We start from the raw sequence: 23,569 nt of genomic DNA, 5'->3' as shown, positions 1-23,569 counted from the left end.
TCTATTATACATTGCAAGGAGGAATAGATAAAGCAGCGTCTGGGATTACCTGTAAGTTATGTGGGGTCCCAGAGAAAGCGTTGTGGATCGATCGCGGGGGCGAGTTCAAATGGCGGCCAGGGACCTGGAATGAAGGCAGAAAGTGAGCGCCGCTCTAACAATTGAATTGTGAGAAAGGGACAGATGGGTGTCTTCCCCAGATACCTGTTTAGTAGTAGGGACCGCGGGCACAGTGAGTGTAGTGGAGCACGCCAGCCAAGGGTCCGGGAGCCTGCTAACAGCGCGTGAGTCGCTGAAGCACAGGGGACCGTTCAGATTCCTTCTGAAGCGGTCGCTCCTCTCTGCTCCCTGGTGTGATCGGCGCTCGTGGTATCGTAGCGCTATGCTTCCCATTTGCTGTGTGCTTGCTCGCATTGCTGCCAAATATTCCTAGTGCCTGATCGCCTCGCATATTTGCATATTAGCGCTATACTACGATAGTGCGCTTTGACGAGATTTGCATTGCCATTGATATTTCATCTGCCTGTAACCATCATCTGTGCCTGACTGTGCCCTTGCCACTAGCGTTTCCGTCGCGTTTACTCACTGTGTGCCCCAATCGTGTTTCGCGTTTGGCTTGCAGCCATTTTGTTGTTTGTTTGTTGTTGTGACTCCCTGCCCGGCCCTCCACCCCGTTCCCGCCTCCCAGCTGCCCCTCCCTCGCCCCTCCCCCCTCCACTATCCACATATGACAGATGCCTCTACGCACAGCGTTCACGTGCAGCGGTCGCGCCCCATGCGCGCCGAAGGCGCGCCAAAGGTAAGCCCGTCTACGCCTGGACCGCGCCCAGTGCCAGACCCCCTGGCCCTCGCCAAACCCTTTCCTCCCGCATTATATACGACGCCGCAACGCTCTCAGCCCTTAACCCCGGCCCACTCCCAAATAATAATAATAATAATACTGATATTTATAAAGCACGAACAGCTACCTCACAAGGAGGTGTCCCGGCGCTGAAAAAATGCAGAACTTGTTTAAGGAGGAAAGCGCAAAAAAAAAGGAGGGAGAGTGCTTATCTTTTCTGGGCAAAGAGCCAGGTCTTTAGTAGCTTCTTGAAACTGGATTCTGTAGTGGCAGCTTGGATGGTGGCAGGCAGGGCATTCCAAAGTATAGCCGTGCCAACAGAAAAGGACCTGCCTCCAAGTCTAGCTTTTTTGGCGCGTGGGACAAAGAGCTGAAGTCGAGAATTGGAGCGCAGGAACCTCTCCTGGTGATACCTGGGGAGTCTGAGTTTTAAGTAGTTGGGACAGGACCCCGTAAGTGCTCTAAACGCCAAGGTTAGAGCTTTGAACTTTATTCTACTAGCCACAGGGAGCCAGTGCAGATCGTGTAATGCGGACAGACATGCTGTCTGAAAGGGATGTGTTTTAGTAGTCTCGCATGATCTGCAGGCGATGTACCAGGTATTTGGGTAGGCCGAGATATAGGCCATTCGCGTAGTCCAATCTGGATGTAACTGTTGCATGGACCACCATTTTTCGGCAGTCTGCTGGCAAAAGAGCAAGGAACTTTCGAAGGTTCCTAAGTTTGAAAAGACAGCCAGTTGTGACCTGTTGTATGTGTGACGAAAAGGAGAGACCCTCGTCCCATCTTACGCCTAAATTCTTCGCATTGGTGCTAGGTAAAGGGGCTGGACCCATTTCAGGAGGCCACCACAGGTCCGAGGGGGGGCGATTGTGTTTGCCAAAAAAGACAACCTCCGTTTTGCCAGCGTTCAATTTTAATTTGTTGGTATTCATCCAGCTAGCAATATCCCGAAGACAGGCCCTCAAATTGCTGAAGGCTGCCTCAGATACGTCAGAGAAGGGGAAGACTAATTGCGTATCATCTGCATACGAAATCGCCTTAACTCCCCATTTTGAGATCAGGGTAAAGAGAGGGGCTAAATAGACATTAAAAAGTAGTGGGCTGAGAGCCGACCCCTGAGGGACGCCACATCTAAGGTGTTTTGGTTTTGAGGTTAAGGTGCCCAGCGCTACTTTCTGGGAGCGATCTGTTAGATAAGATTGTAACCAGCTCAATGCTTTGTCTTTCAGACCTATATTCTTCAGCCGTGACAGCAGGCTGCCGTGATCCACCGTATCAAATGCGGCTGATAGATCCAGGAGCACCAGCATGGCTGATGCTCCTGAATCTAGAGACCACCTGATTGACTCAGCCACCTCAATAAGGGCTGTCTCGGTGCTGAAGCCCGATCTGAAACCTGACTGAGTTTCATGCAGAATCTCTTTGTCCTCAAAGAATCTATTCAGCTAACGTTATATCAATTTTTCAAGCATTTTTCCGGGAGCTGCTAGAAGGGAGATTGGGCGCCGTTTGGCTTCTTTTTCAGGGGAAGAAGTGTGGCGTGTTTCCAACAGTCAGGGAATATACCTGATGCAATGGAAGTGTTCCAGATGTGTAGGAGTGGTATAGCAATCGCCTCCGACATCATAGACCAGAGCTTAGGCGGGCAGGGGTCATCAGGGGCCCCTGCTTTGCATTTTTGTACTTCCATCAGGGCCTCAGCAAGGAGATAGGGTGGAAACTGCTACCAAGCCGCTCCAGGACACACCCATGGACCCTTCACCTGCCGCTCCTGCAAGTTCGACTGCATCAGGACCCACACCAAATCCACAAACTCCAAACAGATCTCGGACACTAACCACCTAAAGTGCTTACTGCTCAACACCCGCTCGGTCCACAGACACGCCATTGAACTCTGGAACCTACTCGACACTACATCGCCGGACGTCGCCTTCCTTACAGAAACATGGATGAACGCCTCATCAGCCCCCGACATCGCCATAGCCATCCCGGACACCTACAAGATCATTCGAAAAGATCGCACCAACCAAACAGGAGGAGGTATCGCCATCGTCCATAAGAACACCATCCGCATCACGACCAGTTCCGACGATAACCTCGCTACCGCCGAACACCTTCACTTCCAGATTCACACCGACCCCAAAACCACACTCAGAGGCACCCTCATCTACAGACCACCAGGACCCCGCTCACAATTCAGTGAAGACATTGCTGACTTCATCAGCCCACATGCCATCCCATTCGAGAACTACATTCTACTGGGAGACCTCAACTTCTACCTGGACAATAAAAACGACAACAACACCACCACCCTCTTGGACAACATGGCCAATCTCGGACTCAAACAACTCGCGGACACCCCCACCCACTCTGCCGGACACACGCTCGACCCTATCTTCACCTCCAGCAAGCACATCTCTTTCGATCACACTACAGCTCTCCATTGGACGGACCACAGCTGCGTTCACTTCCACTACAGAATATCCTCGACCCATAACCCCCCACAACCTATCCCCCGAAGAAATTGGAACAAAATCACCACTGACCAGCTCTGCTCATCGCTTCAACAAAATCCCCCTGTCAATTCATCGGACCCAAACTAAGCAGCCACCAACCTCACAAACTCAACCACAGTGCAAACGAACTAGCACCCTTGAAAAACCATCTAATCAAGCAAGGTAACAAAAGAGCCCCCTGGTTCAACGATGACCTAAAGAAATCCAAGAAGTTATGTCGGACTCTTGAGAAAACCTGGAGAAAAAACCCTACCACTGACAACCTGGCCTCCTTCAAGAACGCCACCCGCAAACACCACCAACTCATCCGATCCACCAAGAAATCAGCATTTAAGGATCGACTTAACAACAATGCCCAAAACAGCAAGGAACTATTCAACATCGTCAAAGAATTCACTAACCCCTCCGCAAGTACTAAGGACATCACCCCCTCCCAAAACCTCTGCGACTCTCTATCATCTTTCTTCCACAACAAAATCGCCGAAATACATAACAGCTTTCAAAACCAGTCCGATGACCAGCCCACTCCACCCACCTCCGAACCAAAACCCCCCTCTAACAACCTTTACGCCTGGAACCCAATCACCACTGAAGACACCACCCGCCTGATGAATTCCATCCACTCAGGATCGCCAACCGACCCTTGTCCCCACCACATATTCAACAAAGCAGACTCCATCATTGCACCCCAGCTCCGAGACGTCATCAACTGCTCCCTCAACTCCGCCACCTTCCCGGAAAACTGGAAACATGCTGAACTCAGCGCCCTTCTGAAGAAACCCACAGCTGACCCAACCGAACTTAAGAACTACCGACCCATCTCGCTCCTCCCATTCCGCCAAAGTCATTGAGAAAGCCGTCAACAGTCAGCTCGCCGCCTTCCTCGAATCCAACAAATCCCTTGACTCCTCTCAATCAGGCTTCCGAGCCAAACACAGTACCGAAACCGCCCTCATCGCAGCAACAGATGACATCCGAACACTACTGGACAACGGAGAAACAGTTGCTCTCATCTTACTTGACCTCTCAGCAGCCTTCGACACAGTCTGCCACAGCACCCTCATACAACGCCTCAGCAACATCGGAGTACAAGGAAAGGCATTGGACTGGATCATATCGTTCCTCACTGGAAGAACACAGAGTCCGCCTCCCCCCTTTCAAATCAGAGGCCACCGAAGTCATCTGCGGCGTTCCACAAGGATCATCACTCAGTCCCACCCTCTTCAACGTATACATGAGTCCCCTCGCACCCATCGCACGCCAACACAACCTCAACATCATCTCCTATGCAGACGACACCCAGCTGATCCTCTCCCTCACAAAAGATCCAAACACCGCCAAAACCAACCTACACGAAGGAATGAAAGAAGTAGCCGAGTGGATGAAGAACAGCTGTTTAAAACTAAACTCGGATAAAACAGAAGTCCTCATCTTAGGACCATCCCCCTCTGCCTGGGACGACTCATGGTGGCCACCGGCCCTCGGAACCGCACCCATACTCCTCCCTCTTGATGACCAGACAAGTCAACGCCGCCTCATCATCTTGCTTCAACACCCTACGAATGCTCAAAATAATCTTCCGCTGGATCCCCACCGAAACAAGAAAGACGGTCACCCACGTACTGGTCACAAGCCGACTTGATTACGGCAACACCCTTTACGCCGGAACCACGGCCAAACTACAGAAAAAACTCCTACGCATCCAAAACGCCTCAGCCAGACTCATATTGGACATCCCTCGGCAAGCCCACATTTCCGACCACCTGAAAGACATACATTGGCTCCCTGTCAACAAGAGAATTACGTTCCGTCTCCTCACCCACGCACACAAAGCCCTCTACGACCTAGGACCCGAATGCCTCAACACGCGTCTATCCTTCTACACCCCCTCCCGCCAACTACGATCGTCCAATCAAGCCCTCGCCGCAATTCCGCGCATCCACAGATCCACCATGGGGGGGAAGATCCTTCTCCTACTTAGCGGCTAAGACCTGGAACTCTCTCCCCTCCCACCTCCGCCTCACTCAAAACCACCTCGCTTTCAGGAAGCAACTAAAAACCTGGATATTCGATAAGTAAATTCATCTCCCTCCCACAAGCGCCTTGAGATCCACTGGGTGAGTAGTGCGCTATACAAATTATTGAACTTGAATGCGGAAGTAAACTAAGGGGTGTGTCATAAGTGAAGGGGGCGGGGTCGGGAACCCAGTGCGAGTGCTCTAAGAGTTTAACCCTGTAACAACCCGGGCCTTTGCAGAGTAAGTTTACAACTGATACTAATGTCGGCTCGATAATTTTTTACATGAGAAGAATGACAAGGAACCAATAATAACACTGGTACAGACTAAATGTTTTTCAAAATCACAGGTACAGACTAAATATTTAACAAGAAGGACCCAGTTAAAGTATATCATACAGAGTAGTCTACCAAGTTCACAATTATAGACGCTAGGAGCTGGATCGATCTATATTGGATAATACTAGGAAAACAAGGGGAATACTTAAATGTATAAGGGGGTGAGAGAGTTCACTGTAAGGACAACCTACAAGCACAGATGTGGAACGTTATCAGTATATGGTTCTATATCCAGAATTACGGGATAGCTAAAGGCTGATGGTACTGTTCCATTCATCAAGGGTATTCAAACCAGGTGTAACAGAATTACAAAGGGTCATCCACTTGCATTCTGCTTTATTTAGTAGGGTCTTAATGTCTCCTTCACGGGCAGGGAGAGAAGGTTTATCAATCACTGATCGAAACAGACATTCTTGCTGTATGCCAATCCGAATTGAACCGGACCAGGGGGCGGGGCTCCGCCCCCCTATCTGTAGCATGGGAGAAAATTGAAAAGCGTGATGTATTACATATTTGCTGTTAATTCTGTACACCACTGTGTTGAGTATACATTCACGAATAAAGTTCTTTAAAAAAATAAAATTTTTAAAAAAGTGACTGGAAACATGATGGCAAGAGACCGGCCTGATCGCCACAACTGACTACGCTCCCTGCCAAAACCCTCCACGACCGGGATGAGACAGCAGCCTTGATCCTCCTTGACCTCTTAGCGGCTTTCGACGCTGTATTCCACCACACCCTCATCAGAAGACTCCACATCAGCTTCCAGGGAGACGCCCTCAAATGGATCACCTTCTTCCTCACAGGATGAACCCAGAGAATCAGCCTACTGCCCTTTACCTCCGACCCCAAAAGCCTCCTTGGTGGTGTCCCCACAAGGTTCCTCCCTCAGTCCCACCTTGTTCAACACCGGCATGGCACCTCTAGCTGACATCATCCACACTCATGGATTCAACATCATCTCCTACACTGACGACACCCAATGTATCATCGCTCTCTCATGGAAGACTCCCCTACCACCAGAACCAACTTCCGGAACACCATAACAAGCGTCTCCGAATGGATGAGGTCCAACTGCCTTAGCGCAACACGAACAAGACGGAAGTGCTTATCTTCGGGAGGAACACCTCACCGTGGTAAGACACCTGTTTGCCACCCCAAACTCGGACCCACACCCACCGCCACGGACTATGCCCACAACCTCGTCATCACCTTGTACAGCAAACTCACCATAAAGCGCCAGGTCAACGCAGTATTCTCCTCCTGCTTCCACACCCTCCTCATGCTTCGAAAGATCTTCAGATGGACCTCCTCTACACCAGAAAATTGCGTCTAAGCTTGCGTCTCCAGCCGACTTGACTAAGGAAATGCACTCTTTGCCGGCACTGCCACCCAACTCCTCAAGCGTCTTCGGACCATACAGAATGCTGCAGCCAGGCTCATTCTTAACATCCCCAATGGATCAGCATGACCCCCCACTTCAGAGGCCTCAACTGGCTCTCCGTCTAGAAGAGATGCCAGTTCAAGGGGCTAACTCATGCAATAAGTTCTGGAGAAAGAAGTGAGTTGCAAAGAGACATGCGTAAAAGGGGTTTCTATATGAAATGTTGCGTACTTAACTTGAAAACCGGTTATCGAATAGTGATTGCATTTTTATGGCTCGGAAGCCTTTACGTCATTTAGTGCCTTTTTTCGGATTAGTGAAAATCCGTTCAGGCATTTTGGAAATAAAAGGCAATGTTAGTGTGTATTGCCCATGTCAAAGTATGTCTATTTTCCAAAAGGTATGCGAGTGCCAATCTGTGCAGGCGGTGACAATAGAACCCCAATGCACATGCACCACACTCTATGCAGTTGCACAGGAAACTCACAAGTGTTTACCCTCAATGATAGCAAGCTTTGGGAAGAAAATTAACAAATAAAATAGCAAAAAAAGCAGCATGGCCGTGCAGCCAAAGCTACAGTATTCTGAGCCGAACTTATAAGATTGCCCACTTTTTAATAGGGCTCCCCAATCTATTTTTCACCCATACCCAGGGGAGCTAATTAAAGCTCCTATCACCTTTGCTGAAGGGCAAGTAGTGGTGGGGGTGGGGGGAGGTTGGGTCTCAACCTTGCCTGGAGGCTGAGGAGTTGAGCTTGCATCCCACAACATTTGTAAAGTGCCGGTGAGGAGTGGTGTATACAATGTTGAACGAAATTCACCCACCATCCCACAGCCACCCACCATTAGGTGACCATACTCTCGCCATCACAAGTCTGCACAACCAGCAATACTCGCCCTCGACCCAGTGGAAAGTCATGTATGCACACACCATCAGATGCTCTTCACAGCCTCTGCACATGCTTATGGCCATGCCTCCACCAGTGTAGGCCCGTACCACCGATCAGAAAACCACAGAGCCACCATCGAATGCTCACATCGACCATCATATGTCCATACAGCCACCATCAAATGCCAACACAACTATCCTGTTATTCGCACATATCCTGAAATTATAACTCCACAATCGTATGCCAACACATCCGTCATGCATTCACCCAACTCCCATTTACTAGTGCTCCTCAATGACAGGAAACTTGGCCATACCAGTATGCATCGTTTTGTAAATTTATAAACCTACCTATTGATTATCTACAACAAATATTATAATCTTTCTCCGTAAATAACCGAGTTGGAAGTTGGATTTGATTGAGTACCGCAGGGTTGTGGCACGAGTAGATGGTAGAACTTACATGTGAGTTTCATTACCTTTTTAGTTTTCATTGTAAATATTCTGTTAATAAACCACATCCTTTCAATCTAACAGTACCTACTTATCTTTAACCTGTCTGTTATTCGCAGCAGTAATTTGCCTGAACTCACATAAATCCCACTAATGATCACACCTAAATGCTATTAGTTCAATCTGCCTCGAAGAAAATGGTAGGCCTGGGCGTTAAATTTCGTTCAGTTCGTGGAATTTGGGTTATTTCGCGTTCCGCGGAGAAAGCGAAATTGCCCCAAATTCTGCGTTTTCAAATGCGTGTTCGCAAGATATTTCCCCCGAGCAGCAAACGGCGATTACGAACAGTAAAAAAGCATCGCGAACAAGCAATTCCGCGTGTTCGCGAAATTTCTGCATGTTCGCGGAGATTTTTTACCATTTTGCAGAGATTTGCGTAACGTGATTTCGCAAATTCCGCCCACCCCTAGAAACTGGAGCAAATGCACGGAATACTTCCTTTGAGAGCACTAGACGAAGCCTAGCAGCCAACACTAACAACTACATTAGCCACTAACCCTGGTTTCGGAGTAGTATGCTGATCAGCGCAAAGTGCTTAAACGCCTCATCAGAGGTATTGAAAACGATATAAATGCAACTACAATACAATATTAGTCAACCTCAACTCCGTTGCAGATTTAGTTTTTTTAGTGAAGCAAGTTAAGTGCTTTAATTCTTCTCTATAATGCTACATTTTGTTATTCTCACATCACACAAACATAAATATTTTAGGAAAAAATCATAGGAATAATTTTGTTGCCCACTACCAAACATACAGACTAATTTAAGGCCCCTTCAAAATCCTACATTGAGCTGTGTTTGGCTCTTTTTAGTGCCTAGGTGTTAACTGTAAAATGTCTGTCTTTCAGCTAAGCACAGTTCGCAGACTTGATCACTTACATTGTTGAAATATTGTGGAATAAGCCATGAATATATACGTATGTTTTAGTAAAGCTTTTTTGTGCTTTCCATAATAATATTTTTTTATTCTCTTACAGCTTTACGCAGGGGCTATTCTTGAAGTATGTGGATGAAAATTAGGGCGGTTCCCTCAAGTCCAAGGTCAGTATTCAGTGTCACAGTTTGTAATGGTACCTAACACTACGACTAGTGGGGGCATTGCTTGGCAAGATGATGGCTGACGAGACATGTTAGGAGGCGGACTCCTCCCAGGTCAAATCCTTTACATTCCTGCCTGAAAACCTGTAAAATTGCCTGCAAGCCCTCTACATAATTGACCATAGCTGCCCTGCTATTTTTGTTGCAGATGTTTGTGGAAGATGACGTGTGTCTGGGAACTGGGGCTGAGGGAGAGAGGGCAACACCTCCACCCTGAACTTGCTGTAGCCTGGCACGTCTAGAGGAACCGCAGTGTTACCGGAGGCTACTGCGAAGCTGTATATGCCTTTGGAGTGCAACCAAACTCTAGCTGCCCAGTGCCACGGAGGGGATCACAGGCCATAAAGACCCCTGTCCTTCTCATGTGTATACTGGACCTGTGAAGGCTTTGGCTGCTGATGGCCCTGGCCCAGACTGCAGCATCTCGATTTGTGTAGCGGTTGGTCAGCCTAGCCCTGCACTTCACACCAGAAGGTCGATAACCAGGGGAGACCTGCTCTCATATGTTGAAATTGAGTGGGATTGGCCCCTGGGGCCTGAAGTCTGTGGCGGCACCCTGACTTTCAGCTGGGTCCTGAATGGAGAAACTGTGCTGCATGGGTTTAGCACCGATTTTAATGTCTGCAAAACAGGAGGCAGTAAATCTGGGCCAGGGACCCTGCAGGGTAGAGGCGATGATCCGATGTGGATCCACTTAATGCTGAGGGTTAAGCACCCTGCCCCGGCCTGATGCAAACTGAGGGCTCATGTTCTTCTTGCTGCTCTAGGAAATCTGATGAGCTGTATCTCCCACAGCAGGGGACCCCAAACTCCTCAACGATGGTGCACTAAGCTATTTGTTGCTATAGAGATAGGGAACTGCATATTAAAAGCAGTGAGGCCTGCTCATCCTGTTTAGTATGACAAGATTGTCATCTGCCTGGGCGATATGAAGAATGTGTAATATTAAAGAAAATAATTCCTGGAAGTGAAACAAACGCTACCGGCATGAAACCTCAAATACATGCTACCCCACCCAGCATCCTTTAAGGTATAGCGCATCGGAAGAGCAACTTTGACGTGTTCGGATCGGAGTTGAGATCTGGGACACAGCTCCACCAAAAAAGAATTGCTGTAACTTGGCAGTGATCTGGACGGAGTAGGCCCTGCAATCTTGATGGCGTGCAGCTTACTCGCTACTGAGAGGAGACAGATCATAGGGGGTGGACAAACACCCTACAAACTTGCACAGGAGGATGGCGCCATGTGAGGAGAGGTGTCAAGCTCTTATGCAAATCTTCTAGCTTACCTGAGCCAATAGCACATGACCTGAAAGGTAATGCTGATATTTGCACCTAGCCTGCAGAAAAAAAGTAACACGCATAAACATAACACGAACGTTCACTTTGCTATCCTTCCAAATGTAATGGCATGATCTGTTAAAGCAGCATACTGACCCATTTTTTTTACTGCTAAATACAAATGTACAGCTGCACAGCAAAGCTCTAGCGAGTTTATACGTAGGGGTTGGTTGAATTAGCGAAGTTTCACTCCATGGAATTCCGCAGAGTTACATAAAAACTTTGCAAGATTCCACGGAGTTCCACGAGCAGGCGAAATTCACTGCATTGCACTGCTCGTGCTGATGTTTAGCACCTGGAGCTTCTTCTGTGCTGTAAAATCTGCACGAACGGCTCCAGAAGGTGCTGCTTCTTTGCTGATGGAGTAGATTTTCGACTCCAGTGGCAGCATTCTCGCTGTGAACAGTTGCAGCCGCCCACATTGAGAATGTTACTGGGTGATGTTCTAGCAGCCAGAAATCGTGCCAGGGGACGCCAGTTTTCATTTGCCAATTTAACTTTGGCAACCTGCTGATGAGAAACAAAAATCCACCACACGGCATTTGGCAGAGTTTTGCCGGAACTCCATGGGCAAAACTCTGTGAACTCCACCAGAGGAGCAGGATTTCTCGCCCACCCCTAGTGATAAGAGCCCTTGTCTAGGAGGATAAAACAGTATTTATTCTTAGCAGGAGCACAATGCATAATATTAGGTGACTAATGCACATTAAGCGCTCACTAGATACCTCCGGGGAAAACATGGGCTGGAACTACACCTTGTTCTTTATGCAACAAATGGGATTTGGGCGTACTTTCATGGATTGGGTCAGATGTTTGTATGCTGAGCCATAGGCTAGGGTGTGCACTTGTACGTTGAATCTCATGCTGCTGCACAAAAAATCCGCAAAAAAAGGCCTTGCCGCCGAAAAGAAAACGAAGACCCCGGCATCCAATGCCGAAAGGGCCCTCGAAGTCGAAAAGAAGAAAATGAGACTTGAAGAAGAGATGGCTGCGCTATTACAAAGAAAAAGGGAATTCGATGAATATTTAAAGGAGCATCGAATCCCTGAGGCTCCGGAAGTCGAACCGGAAACCGTCGACGCCGAAGAGGCTGAAGTCGTCGAAGAAGAGGAGGATGCTATTCTCCAAACCCCACCAACGCCGGAACCTCGAGGTGAAGATCCCAAGGAATACGATAACCTACCTGAGGAAGAGGAAAACGAAGAAAACTTAGACAACAAATGGAACGATGTTGACACAGATAGTCCAGAGGAGGAGATCTGCAACTATCCCTCGAAGGCATCTCCCCCAGATGACATTGCCTCCTGCAATGAAGGGCTTCAAACCAGTTTCTGGTGCCCCTAGGGGAAGAAAAGGGGGATACATGTTTCCTTCTGGAAACCCTGGCCCCTGCAACAAGGGGAACACAATATTTACCCATGTTGCCAAGTATTCTGGACCAAGGCAAGGAGGCCTTCAAAGAGACAGCGTCTAACAGAGGGGTAACTTCTAGAGTGGAGAAAAAATATAAACCCTCTTCAAAATATCCAAAATACATTCAGGGAAATGTTACACCAGATTCTATCATTGTAACAACAGGCAGAAGGAGAGCTAACGCAGTCTCCAACACAGGACCTCCACTAGAAAAGTAGAGCAAAAGGATGGACTTGGTGAGCAGAAGAATGGAGAAAGAGGCCGCAACGCAGTGGCATTGCCAACTCAAATGCCCTGTTCAACAGATATGGACACCTACAGTGGGATGAAATGGAGGAGTTTATAAACAAACTCCCAGAGGAGGACAAAAAAAAGAGCAAGAGCAGTGGTCCAAGAGGGGAAAAGTGTAGCTAATACCTGCCTAAAATCTGTACTAGACGCAGCAGATACCGCAAGCAGGCAGATGTGCTTGGGAACCATACTCCGAAGACATGCCTGGCTCAGGATCTCTAGATTCAAACAAGAAGTTCAGACCTCAATTATCAACAGGCCTCTTAACAGACGAGAGTTATTTGGTAAGGAAGTAGATGAATCCCTTCAACAGATCAAGAAGGATAATGAAACTGCTAGGGCAATGGGGTCCTTACAACAAAGAGGATCTTTAAAAAGAGGAGGTTTCTCTAATAGAAAGACCACTGTAAGAGGCAGCTTCAGCCAAAACCAACAGATGCCACAACAGTGTCCGGGGCAAACCACAAATCAACAAATGGGTCAACAATCTGGTTACCAGGTCTGACAACAACAGAAGCAGCCCTTTCGAGGGTAAGGAAATGGCAGAGGAAGAAGCCAAACCTCAAGAGGGAGAGGTAATACCTCTAACTGACTTCCACACAAAAAAGGACCCACACAGAACACCAGTGGGGGGATGAATATCCTTTTTCCACAACCAGTGGGAAAGGATCACAAAAAACAAATGGATATTACATTTGGTACAACACGGATATTGCATAGAGCTAACCAAGACACCACCTGAAAATCCATCAAGGATAAGAAAATTATCCAAATAAAAACAAATGTTGCTAAACGCAGAGATCAAAGAACTGAATCTAAAACAGGCAATAGAAACAGAACCAAAACAGGAACGGCACAAAGGAAACTACTCCCCATACTTCCTTGTACTAAAACCAGACCTAACCCTAAGGCCAATTTTGGACTTAAGAATAACAAACAAGTTCATACGGACACAACACTTCAAAATGTGTACCCTCCAAGAAATAATCCCACAAATCCAAAAAGGAGATTTCCTAGCAACAATGGACCTCAAGGACGCCTATTTACATATTCCAATGAACAAAAAAACACTAAGTACCTAAGATTCCTACACAACGGAACACACTACCAATTCAAGGTACTCCCGTTCGGAATAAAATCGGCTCCATGGGTGTTCACAAAATGTCTGGCTGTAGTGGCTGCCTACCTAAGAAGAGAAAAAATCCATGTATACTGGACGATTTTCTAATAATGGGACGCACAGAACAAATATGCCACAATCCGGTTCAGAGGACAGTCCAACCACTTCAAAGGCTAGGTTTCTCAATAAACCACAGAAAATCAACAAACCCGGGAAAGGAAAAAAACCTTTCTGGGGGCAAGACTAAATACAAAGAACGCAGAGGCTTATCCCACCCACACAAAACAGGATACAAGCTATCTACAAAGAAACAGCCCTCTACCAGAAGGGACAGTCTCTGACAGTGAGGAAGGTAATGAAACTTATGGGCATGATGGCATCATGTATCCCACTCATCCCTCATGCTCGCCTACACATGCGGCCATTCCACGAATGGATCACCAACAGCTGGTCACAAGCCACAGAGAGTTGGGAAGATCTAGTGGTTGTTTTTATAAAATCTTTTTTATTAACAGATTAGAAAACAGTGGAGATCATCACAATCAGGATATATTTTACTTAGAGTTGCACCTTAGGGAAAATCAGAGCATAGATATCTATTACATCGTAGAATACTCATTACAGTTCGTCACTTCTCAATTCACAGTGTAAGTGGCTCATCAACCGGGGCTATCTGGGGGGGCTCGCATATGTGACCCCTGTATTCGTTAGATTTAGACCACACCTCGACCCATTTCCGGGGGCCCCCCCGAGCCACATATACTGTTTTTTCCTGGAGCATGCACCAGTCCATGTCCGTTTTCCAAGAGCCAAGCTTAGGAGCCTCGCAATGTTCCTCTTTGCAATTGCAAATTCCAGTGTAGCCCAGAGCCTCAGCCGAGCTGACAGGTCCGTGGGCTCCCAAATATTCAATAAGCACCTCTTTGCCTCCACTCGTAGCTCCACCTCCCACACCTCTTGCTTGCATCGGTGTATCCGGTGCCAATAAGCCTGAAGCACTGGGCACTCCCATATTATGTGAAAGAATGTCCCTACCCCCCACACCCCCTCCTGCAGCGCCCATCCTCACTACGGCCCATCAATTGCAAATTAGTCCCAGAGATGTACACTCGATGGAGAATTTTGAGCTGAATCAGCTTAAGTCGTGCCGAAATAGCTATTTCCTTAGGGGAAGCAAGCACACCTCTCCACTGCTCATCTATTTCCAACCCATCAGGCTCCCACTTCCCTTTGAGAGTCGTCAACAGGTCTGGAGAGTTGTTTATAATTTTTTTGTATGTAAGTGAAATGGCGTGCTCAGGGAAGTGGCCATCTAGTAGTCTGTCATCCAGGGGAGAGTAGTCTGGGGGTTGGGTCCCAGAAGGGATGTTTGACTGTAAGGAGTGCCTGTCCTGTAGGTAACGGAAGTACTCCGTTTGCGCAAGTTCATATGTGTGTTGGAGTGAGGAAAAGGACACAACCCCATCTGGACCCCATAAATCTTTAACATGGGAGATCCCAATAAGGTCACAATTGCGGAACCCTTTGGTGCGGCCCAGAGTGCCCAGCCTTTCTGAAACCCATAGCGGGGTTGCCTTTGTGAGGGTGTTGGCCCATCCCAATTTACGCTGTACAATGTGCCATAGTTGAACTGAGTGCTGGGTGGGCCCGATAAGTGGGTATCTGCCAGGCTTGGAGTACAGTGCCGCCTCAAAATTCCCGCCCAGAAGGACCAATGGTCCATGCCATATCCCGGGTCGTTACCGTCACAATAGGTGCCCTGATTGATGGCCGAGAGATGTGCAGCCCAGTAGTACTTTCGGATGTCCGGAAGCGCTATGCCGCCATCGAATCACCCCGATGTAAGTTTCTGCAGGGAGATGCGGGGCGCTTCGGACCATAGTAGTTCTCGAAGTGTGGTTTCAATGGACGCAAAGTATGACTGTGGAACCAGGTCCAGATAGTTTTGCAGGGCATATAAAAATCTTGGCAGCGCCATCATTTTAAAAAGTGCCGCTCTACCCAGTAGGGACAGCGGGAGTTTCCGCCAGGTGGCAGCGTCCCTCTTGAACAGCTGTAGGAGCGGCAGGAGATTCCTCTCATACCTGGTGGCCCTTTCTTTGGAGACAAAAATACCCTGGTATCTGAAGCCATCCGCAGCCACCGTGATTGGGCAGTTTCGGGGGACCGTCAGAGGGTGCCCGTGAAGGACGTACATTAAGGATTTATTCCAATTGATACTGTACCCTGAGTTTCTCCTGAAGCTGGTGAAGCTGTCCATGGCCACTATAAGGGACTTACGAGGTCTTGTGAGGTAGAGGAGGATGTCGTCCGCGTATAGCGAAATCCTGTCCTCCCAACCGTCGTCCCATCAGATCCCCTTCAGGGAGAGGTCTTGTCTGATCCAGGCAGCGAGTGGTTCCAGAGACAGGGCAAAAAGCAAGGGTGATAGGGGGCATCCCTGCCGTGTCCCTCTCCCTAGCGCTAAAACGTCTGAGGTTTTGTTGTTAACCGTAACCTGGGTTAGAGGTTCAGAGTAGAGGAGACACATCCACCCAATGAAGCCGGGGCCAAAGCCCCGTTATGAAGGACTGCCATCATGTAGGGCCATTCAAACGTATCGAAGGTCATTGCGGCATTAAGGGACTCCACAACGGCATCTTCCCGGATAGCGTGACTTCGCCCCAGCACTCCATGAAGACGGTGGAGATTAAGCGCCGTGTTGCGGTGGGGCATAAAGCCTGATTGGTCCGGTTGGACCAGTGTCGGTAGGACTGGTTTGAGTCTGTTAGCAAGGACCTTGGCTAGGATCTTGGGCTCCGCGTTCAGTAAGGATATGGGCCTGTAGGCGGTACATGAGTCCCTTGGTTTTCCCTCCTTGGGAATGGCCACATTTGTGGCTATGCCCTGGTCTCGTGGCAGAGTACCCCCTTCCCTACTCTCCTCAAACATACGTTTTAAATATGGGCTGATGCTGTCTGGTTTCAGCTTGTAAAGCTCAACCGGCAGTCCGTTGGGCCCCAAGGCTTTGCCCGGACGGAGATCCCTAATAGCCCGGCCCAACTCTTCAGTGGTGAGCGGCGCTTCCAGGGTCTCCCGTTCTGCCTCCGAGAGGGTAGGTAATCGGATGTCCTTTAACAAGTCAACAGAGTCCTCCTCCAGCCGGTCAGACCCTCTACTATAGACCTTCTGGTAGTGAAGCGCAAATTTCCCGTACTATCTCACGGGGCTCCGTGACAATGACCCCCGACTCAGTCCTAAGCTCCGCAACAACTTTGTGCCTGTTGTTTCTTATCCAGCCACGCTATGAGTTTGCCCGCCTTGTCTCCTTGGTCATATATTCTGCCCTCCCTGTCTCTAACTGTAGTTTTAGCGGCGTCCGTGGCTAAGGCCTTATATTCCGCCGCCTTGAGTTGCAGTTAGTGGGTCATCTCTGGGTTGCCATCCGTATGTACCGCAACTTCCATTTCTTGGAGATCCCTCTCCATTTTAACCATCTGTGCTTCTCGCTCCTTGCCATGGCCAGCGATTGCCGACAGGGCTTCCCCTCTAAGCACAGTCTTAAAGGCCTCCCACAGCACACAGAGCAGTCTACCGTACCGTCATTACTACCAAAGTACTGGTCAATCGATTGCGTCAGTGTCTTCCTCGTGTCTTCGTTGCGGAGGAACCAGGCATTGATCGGTGCTATACAGCCTTCCTGCCTGTCTCCGATGGTAAGGTGTATTAACAGCGGTGAATGGTCCGATATGCCCCTTGCCAAGTGTGTAGCTTCCCTGATAGTGGTGCCCTGCTGTAAAGGTGCTAGTATATATTCTATGCGTGAGAAGGAGTGGTGTGGGCCTGAGAAGAAACTGTATTGGTTGTCCATTGGGTGTTTAAGACGCCAGAGATCACTGAGGCCAAATGCCTCCATGAAATCGGCTAGCCACACGTGACTCTCTGGTATGTCCCTAGGAGGGTGCCTGTCAAGGTGCCCCGAGACCACTGCATTAAAATTTCCCCCCACTAGGAGCTGCCCCTCCGGAAGGGAAAGGAGTAACGTGCCCAGTTCCTGATACGACTGCGCCTGCAGACTAGGCGGGACATAAGTGGTGACTAGGTTGATTCTGCGGCCCTCCCACTTACCCGAGATGACAGCATAGCGCCCTAGAGGGTCAGAGTCTGTGTGGTCTATAACTAGGGGAAATTTACGACGCAGCAGGATTCCCACCCCTCGAGACTCCGAGGTGAAGCCAGCCTGAATCGTAAGAGAGTACCCCATTCTGTTCAGTGTGTGGCATGTATTTCCCAGTAAGTGGATCTCCTGCAGGAGTACCACGTCCGATAGGTGTCGTTTAACAAATTGTAACACAATGGTCCTCTTGAGCTTATCCCCCAGCCCGTTGACGTTCCAGCTCAAAATCTTGAGGCTTTTATCCCACCTCATAGTAGTATGCGCTCTTAACTGCAAGACCAGCCCTGAGGTTCCTGGTGCAACACACAATTCTATCCATGTAAGTTTGATGTGACCAGCCCAAACATTCCCCGCTGCCCCCCATCTCCCATCCGCCAACTCCAGCCCTCCCAACTCCCTCCGTCCCCAACTGCCCCCCCCCCCAAACCCCACTCCCTGCTTCCCTGCTCCGTAGGTTCCAAACTACCCACATCCCCAATTAGCAGGGCGCCTTTCGACCCAACCTAGAATGGGAAGAAAATTTGCACAAAAAAAAACCTTCTCCCCTCCTGGTAATTCCTTCTCCATTAGGAGCGCGCACCAGCTCCAACTCCAGCCGCCACCCATCCCCACCCCATACATCACTTCAGTGTACCACTAGGATCAAGTTCCAGCCATAAGAGTCAGTGCCGCTTCCCAGTCGGCCAGTATTTCAGTCCGAAGGGGCCCTGTATGGGTCTTTGCGCCAGTCAAGGAAGGAGGGGACCAACCCTCACGTCTGCCATCGTGGACCCTGTCCCCCACTCTCAACTGGAAGTCACGATGGCAGTTCTATCGCCTTCAGTGTTCAGCCGCCTCTCGAAGGATTCCCCCGCGAGGACTCACGGATCTTGATCTCCAGGAGCGTTCACTCTGTCTATCCATGTCTGACCTCCCGGCCGTAGATGCTGGTGACGCAGCCTGTTTGTCTCTCCAGTTCTCACCGCTGGTCCGGCCCTGAGCTCTTGATGAGTCCCGATCTATCCAGTCCTGCACTTCCGACGGCGAGGTGAAAAACAGAGATTTGCCCCCGGCAATGGCCTTGAGCTTGGCAGGGAAAAACATCATGTACCTGACGCCTCTCTCCCTCAGTGCTGCCTTGACACCCGCAAAGGAGCGCCTCTCCCTCTGTACTTGAAGGGTAAAGCATGTAAAAAACGAATTGTTGCATTTTTGTATTGCAGGTCCCCGGCCTGCCTGGCTGTCTGCAGGATGGCGTCCCTGTCCCTATAGTTCAGGATTTTAGCGATTATTGTCCTAGGCGGAGCCCCTGGTTTAGGTTTAGGGACAGGTGCTCGGTGGGCACGTTCAACGGTGAAAAGTCTCGACAGCCGCCTATGCTTTAGGTGGTTTAGGACCAAGTCTTCAAGAAAGAGTTCCACACTGGGCCCTTCCATTTCTTCCGGTACACCCACCACGCGAATGTTGCTCCTCCGGGCTCTCCCTTCCTGGTCCTCCAGTCGCATGGACATCTGTCGGTGTTGGTGTACCAGTTCATTTACCCGTTGTTTCATAGTCCTGACCGTCGTCTTGAGCTCTCGGATGTCAGCCTCGTTGGTTTTGGCATTTTCCGAGGTTTTGCTGAGGTCAGCGCGGAGCAGGTTCACCTCGATAGAGACCTTATCAATTTTCGTCTCCAAGTTGGCGCCAAGCGTTTGGATGGCCGCCATGATGGGGGCCAACAACGGATCTTGTTTTTCAGCCCTGTCCCCGGTCGGGCCCTCAGCCTGTGGCATCCCCATCTGCACTGTGTACTTGTCCAGTTTGTTGGATTGCGTGTTGGCATTGTTTTTAGGCCTCATCGCAGCGGTGTACAGCCGTCCTCCTCCAGTTGAGAGTCCACTGCGACCTATACTTTGATCCGGCACACCTCCAGTGCGCCGCACTCCCTCTCGGCTCCCTAGTTCAGGCCACCAGTCCGCCCGGGCAGGCCCCGCACCCCCAGCAGGGTCGCTGGTGTAGGCGTAACTCCCAAGACTTTCTCCGCTGTGGTCGGGGAAACCTCTCCTGCAGCTGCTGCCACAAGCCCCGATTTCAAATCCGCTATCGCAAGGGAGAAACGCAGTCCTACCCGGTTTGGGCTCACGGTAGCACGGTCTTGTCGTGTTACGGCTGTGAGCGCCCCAGGCCGGTATGTTCACGGACTCCACCCAAGGGCCCGTGGCGTATTGCTTTTCTTGCCGCCCCCGTCCGAGCAGCAACACTCTTGGCCTTCTTGTGGCAATCTGTTGGGCTCACGCGATGTACTGGGCCCCTGGTAGACGTGCAAACAGCGCCTCCCGCCGAGCTGGACTCCTTTGCTTCTGCCAGGCTCCTGGCCGGCGACTAGGCCGCGCCTTGGGGCCCTACACTAGGCCTCACTCTTTTCCACGGGCCGACCTCCTTGCCGGTACAGATCTTTGATGCGGGGAGCTAGCGGCACTTTCGTCCCGTGCCCCTGGCCCCACCGGGGCAGCGCCTCACCTCCTGGGTCCCGCGCGCGCCGCACGGGCTCCGGCGCAGCCCCGACAAGGCCTCAGAGCCGGGGCCTCTCGTGGCGCCAGGGCCACACTCACAGCACCAGCACTTCCCACCGGCGCGCAGCCCCAGGCAACAGGCGCGCCATACGGCTCTCAAGGCAAGTAGAGAGACCGGAGCGGGTCCGTTCAGCTCCGCTACACCTCGCTGGGTCGATGGTACATGTGGGGTGTAGCAATGGCGGATTTTAGCGGATTTACTCGGGGTGAAGGGCTTTGGCTCCGAGGAGCTTACGAGTTAGGTGGCCATCTTCATCGGCGCCTGGCCACGCACCCGATCTAGTGGTTGTTACACAAAGGTAACGAGCAGAGACACAATGGGGGTATCCAACAACATAGTACAAGGGAGACCTTTCAGGAACACAACTCCATCTGTGACAATCACCACTGCATCCCTCAACGGTTGGGGTGCTAATCTGAACCAACTACAGATTCATGGGCGATGGAGCGAAGAAAACTCCATAAAACACATCAATTTCTTAGAAATGAAAAATGTTCTTCTGGCACTCAAAGCATTCCAGAACTGATTCAGGGGAAGACCATCCTAATACAAACAGACAACACAACTACAATGTTTTACCTGAACAAACGGGGTGGAGCGAAATCCTTTCCCCTGAGCAAACTTGTACGAGGAATCTGGCAATGTGCAATACCACAGCAAATCAATCTGCAAACAGTACATCTACCAGGGCTAGACAACGTCACAGCAGAACGGCTAAGCAGACAAAACAGTTGCTCACACGAATGGGAGCTAAGGCAAACAGTACAATACTTGTTCAACATCTGGGGAACGCCAGTGTTGGATCTCTTTGCATCAATGCAGAACAAGAAATGCCGAAACTTTGCATCCAGGTATCCACACCACCTGTCAAAGGGAAATGTGCTTTTGCAGCGTGAATCTTTCTGGATTCACTATGCTGTGCATTATTCCGCGGTCTTGTGGTTGGGTCCGGATTCGTAGTCTTTTTTTTTTTTTTTTTTTTTTTTTTTTTTTTTTTTGTAGCCCAGGTGGGCGTCGGCGTCACACCCCCTTGGGTGTATTTCCGGTGACGTCGGCATGCTTCCTGCGGAAGCTCCCACTCTTGGGCGCCATCTTCAGATTCTTTTTTTCCGCGGTCGGGTCTGGATCGTTCCGGTTTGGGCTCCAGACATTTTTGGAGAAAGAAGAAAGGAAAAGACAGAAAACACAAGGAGAAGTCATCTGAAGACTCCAGGGGACTTCATCGACGAACAATCAGCAAGGAGAAGGCGTTTTTCATCGAGATCCTCGGCGACCGTCGACGAACACGCGACCAGAGATCCCCTGGACGCTCGATGATGGACAACACGCCGTTCAAGTTCTGCCGTAACTGCCACCACAAGTACGCGCAGAAGGACCAGCACCCGGTTTGCAACCTTTGCCTACCGGTGGACCACGAAAGCGGGGACTGCAACGCCTGCTCCGCCTTCGTCCCGAAGACCCTTCGTGTGAGAGAGAGACAGAGGGTAGCGCACGCCACCCTGCAAGGGAAGGCCCCGACTCCGTCCCTCTACGAGCTGGGGATGTCTCCGAGGAAGAAGACAACGCTGCCGCCGAAGACGACAGCTACACGGTCGTAGAGACCGATTACACGAAGACTTCTGATAAGGTAGGAGACTCTTCGGCCCCCAAGAACCCGAGAGACTCTGAGTCTCGAAAAATCGAGGGCAAGACCCCGAAAGCGCCGACGCAAAAAAAGGCGGTGTCCGCGACTATTCACAGGCCCAGCGGATCCTCCGAGAAGGAGTCCCCGGCGCCGAGAGCTGCTGATCAGCAGAAAACGTCGAAAATCGTCCCCGAAAAGGATCGATCGACGCCGAGGGAGAAAGACCCTAAACTAACGACGACGACCAGAGAGCCAAAATCCGGTTCGACGTCGAAAACTTCGACACCGAAAAGTTCGGCACCGAGCCAACCGCCGAAAAGAACGGCTGATCCATCCGACTCTGAACACGCGGCCGAGATGGAGAAGAAGAGAAGGCGCCTCGAGGCCGAAATGGAGAACATCATGCAGCGGAAGAAAGATTTCGACGCTAAGATGAAAGCCTTCACGATCCCTCACAAGACCAAGCCACCGGTGGTGGAGGTGGTCGAGGAGAAAGACGAGGTCGCCGAGGAACAAGACCAGGACGTCGAGGTGGTCTACGACCAAGAAGGGTACGAGAATCCCTACGATAGTTACAACTATGGGGAGGAAGAGGACAGCAGGACGGACGCAGAGTCGGCACCCTCTGACCTACAGGAGGTAGATTACATAGATGTCAACACCGACAGCCCGGAGGAGGCGGTCGACACATACCCCTCGAGGCCCTCGCCGCCGGACGACATCGGGGCCTACAACTCTGTGATAAAATCTGCCGCAGCAGCATTCAAGCTCAAGCTCGACGAAGAGAAGCAGAAAGCAGACTTCCTTCTAGAGACATTGCTCCCAACACAAACAAGGAGCCAGTACCTTCCAATGCTCGACAGCGTCTTGGCTCAGGGGAAGGAAGCATTCAGGGAACCCGCAACATGCAAGGCAGTAACTCCCAGAACAGAGAAAAAGTACAAACATTCCTCAAAGGACCCAGCCTACATTCAGGGCACGGTCTCCGCAGACTCCATTATCACGGCCACAGCAAGGAAGAGGGCTAACGTACCCACTACCTCAGGTCCACCACCGGATAAGGAGAGCAAGAGGATGGATCTGGTGGGCAGAAGGATCGAACGGAATGCCGTGACCCACTGGCGCATGGCTAATTCCAAAGCCCTGATAAACAGGCACATGTACCAGATCATGGAGGAGCTGGGGCAGTTGGTGAAGGACCTGCCCCAGGATGCCAGGCAGAAGGCCGAAAAACTGGTTGAAGAAGGGAAGAATGCGTCAAATTCTTGCCTTAAGACGGCCCTAGATGGGGCAGACACCGCCAGCAGGCTCATGATGATGGGTGTCACGGAAAGGAGACACGCCTGGCTCAGGATCTCCGGTTTCAAACCGGAGGTGCAACACAGCATCCTGAACACACCGTTCAACGGCGACACGCTTCTCGGAACAACAGTTGATGAAAAGCTCAGTCAACTAAAGAAAGATAACGAAACAGCAAGATCCATGGGAGC

The 23,569-nt window shown here is 50.2% G+C and overlaps 1 protein-coding gene across 1 annotated transcript in view; it reads left to right on the top strand.

Moving 5' to 3' along the window:
- The window catches only part of SELENOF (selenoprotein F), a 202,082-nt gene that overhangs the window by 151,387 nt on the left and 27,126 nt on the right, over positions 1-23,569 (top strand). Inside the window, exon 3 of the mRNA XM_078645917.1 lies at positions 9,480-9,543. Within this exon, the coding sequence (XP_078502043.1) occupies positions 9,480-9,543 (64 nt within the window). The remainder of the gene's footprint in view (positions 1-9,479; positions 9,544-23,569) is intronic.

Source organism: Lissotriton helveticus, chromosome 1_1, assembly GCF_964261635.1.
Source record: "Lissotriton helveticus chromosome 1_1, aLisHel1.1, whole genome shotgun sequence".
In the NCBI taxonomy this organism is placed as follows: domain Eukaryota; kingdom Metazoa; phylum Chordata; class Amphibia; order Caudata; family Salamandridae; genus Lissotriton; species Lissotriton helveticus.
The sequence above is the reverse complement of the archived record's forward strand: the minus strand, read 5'-3'. Positions and strand labels throughout refer to the sequence as shown.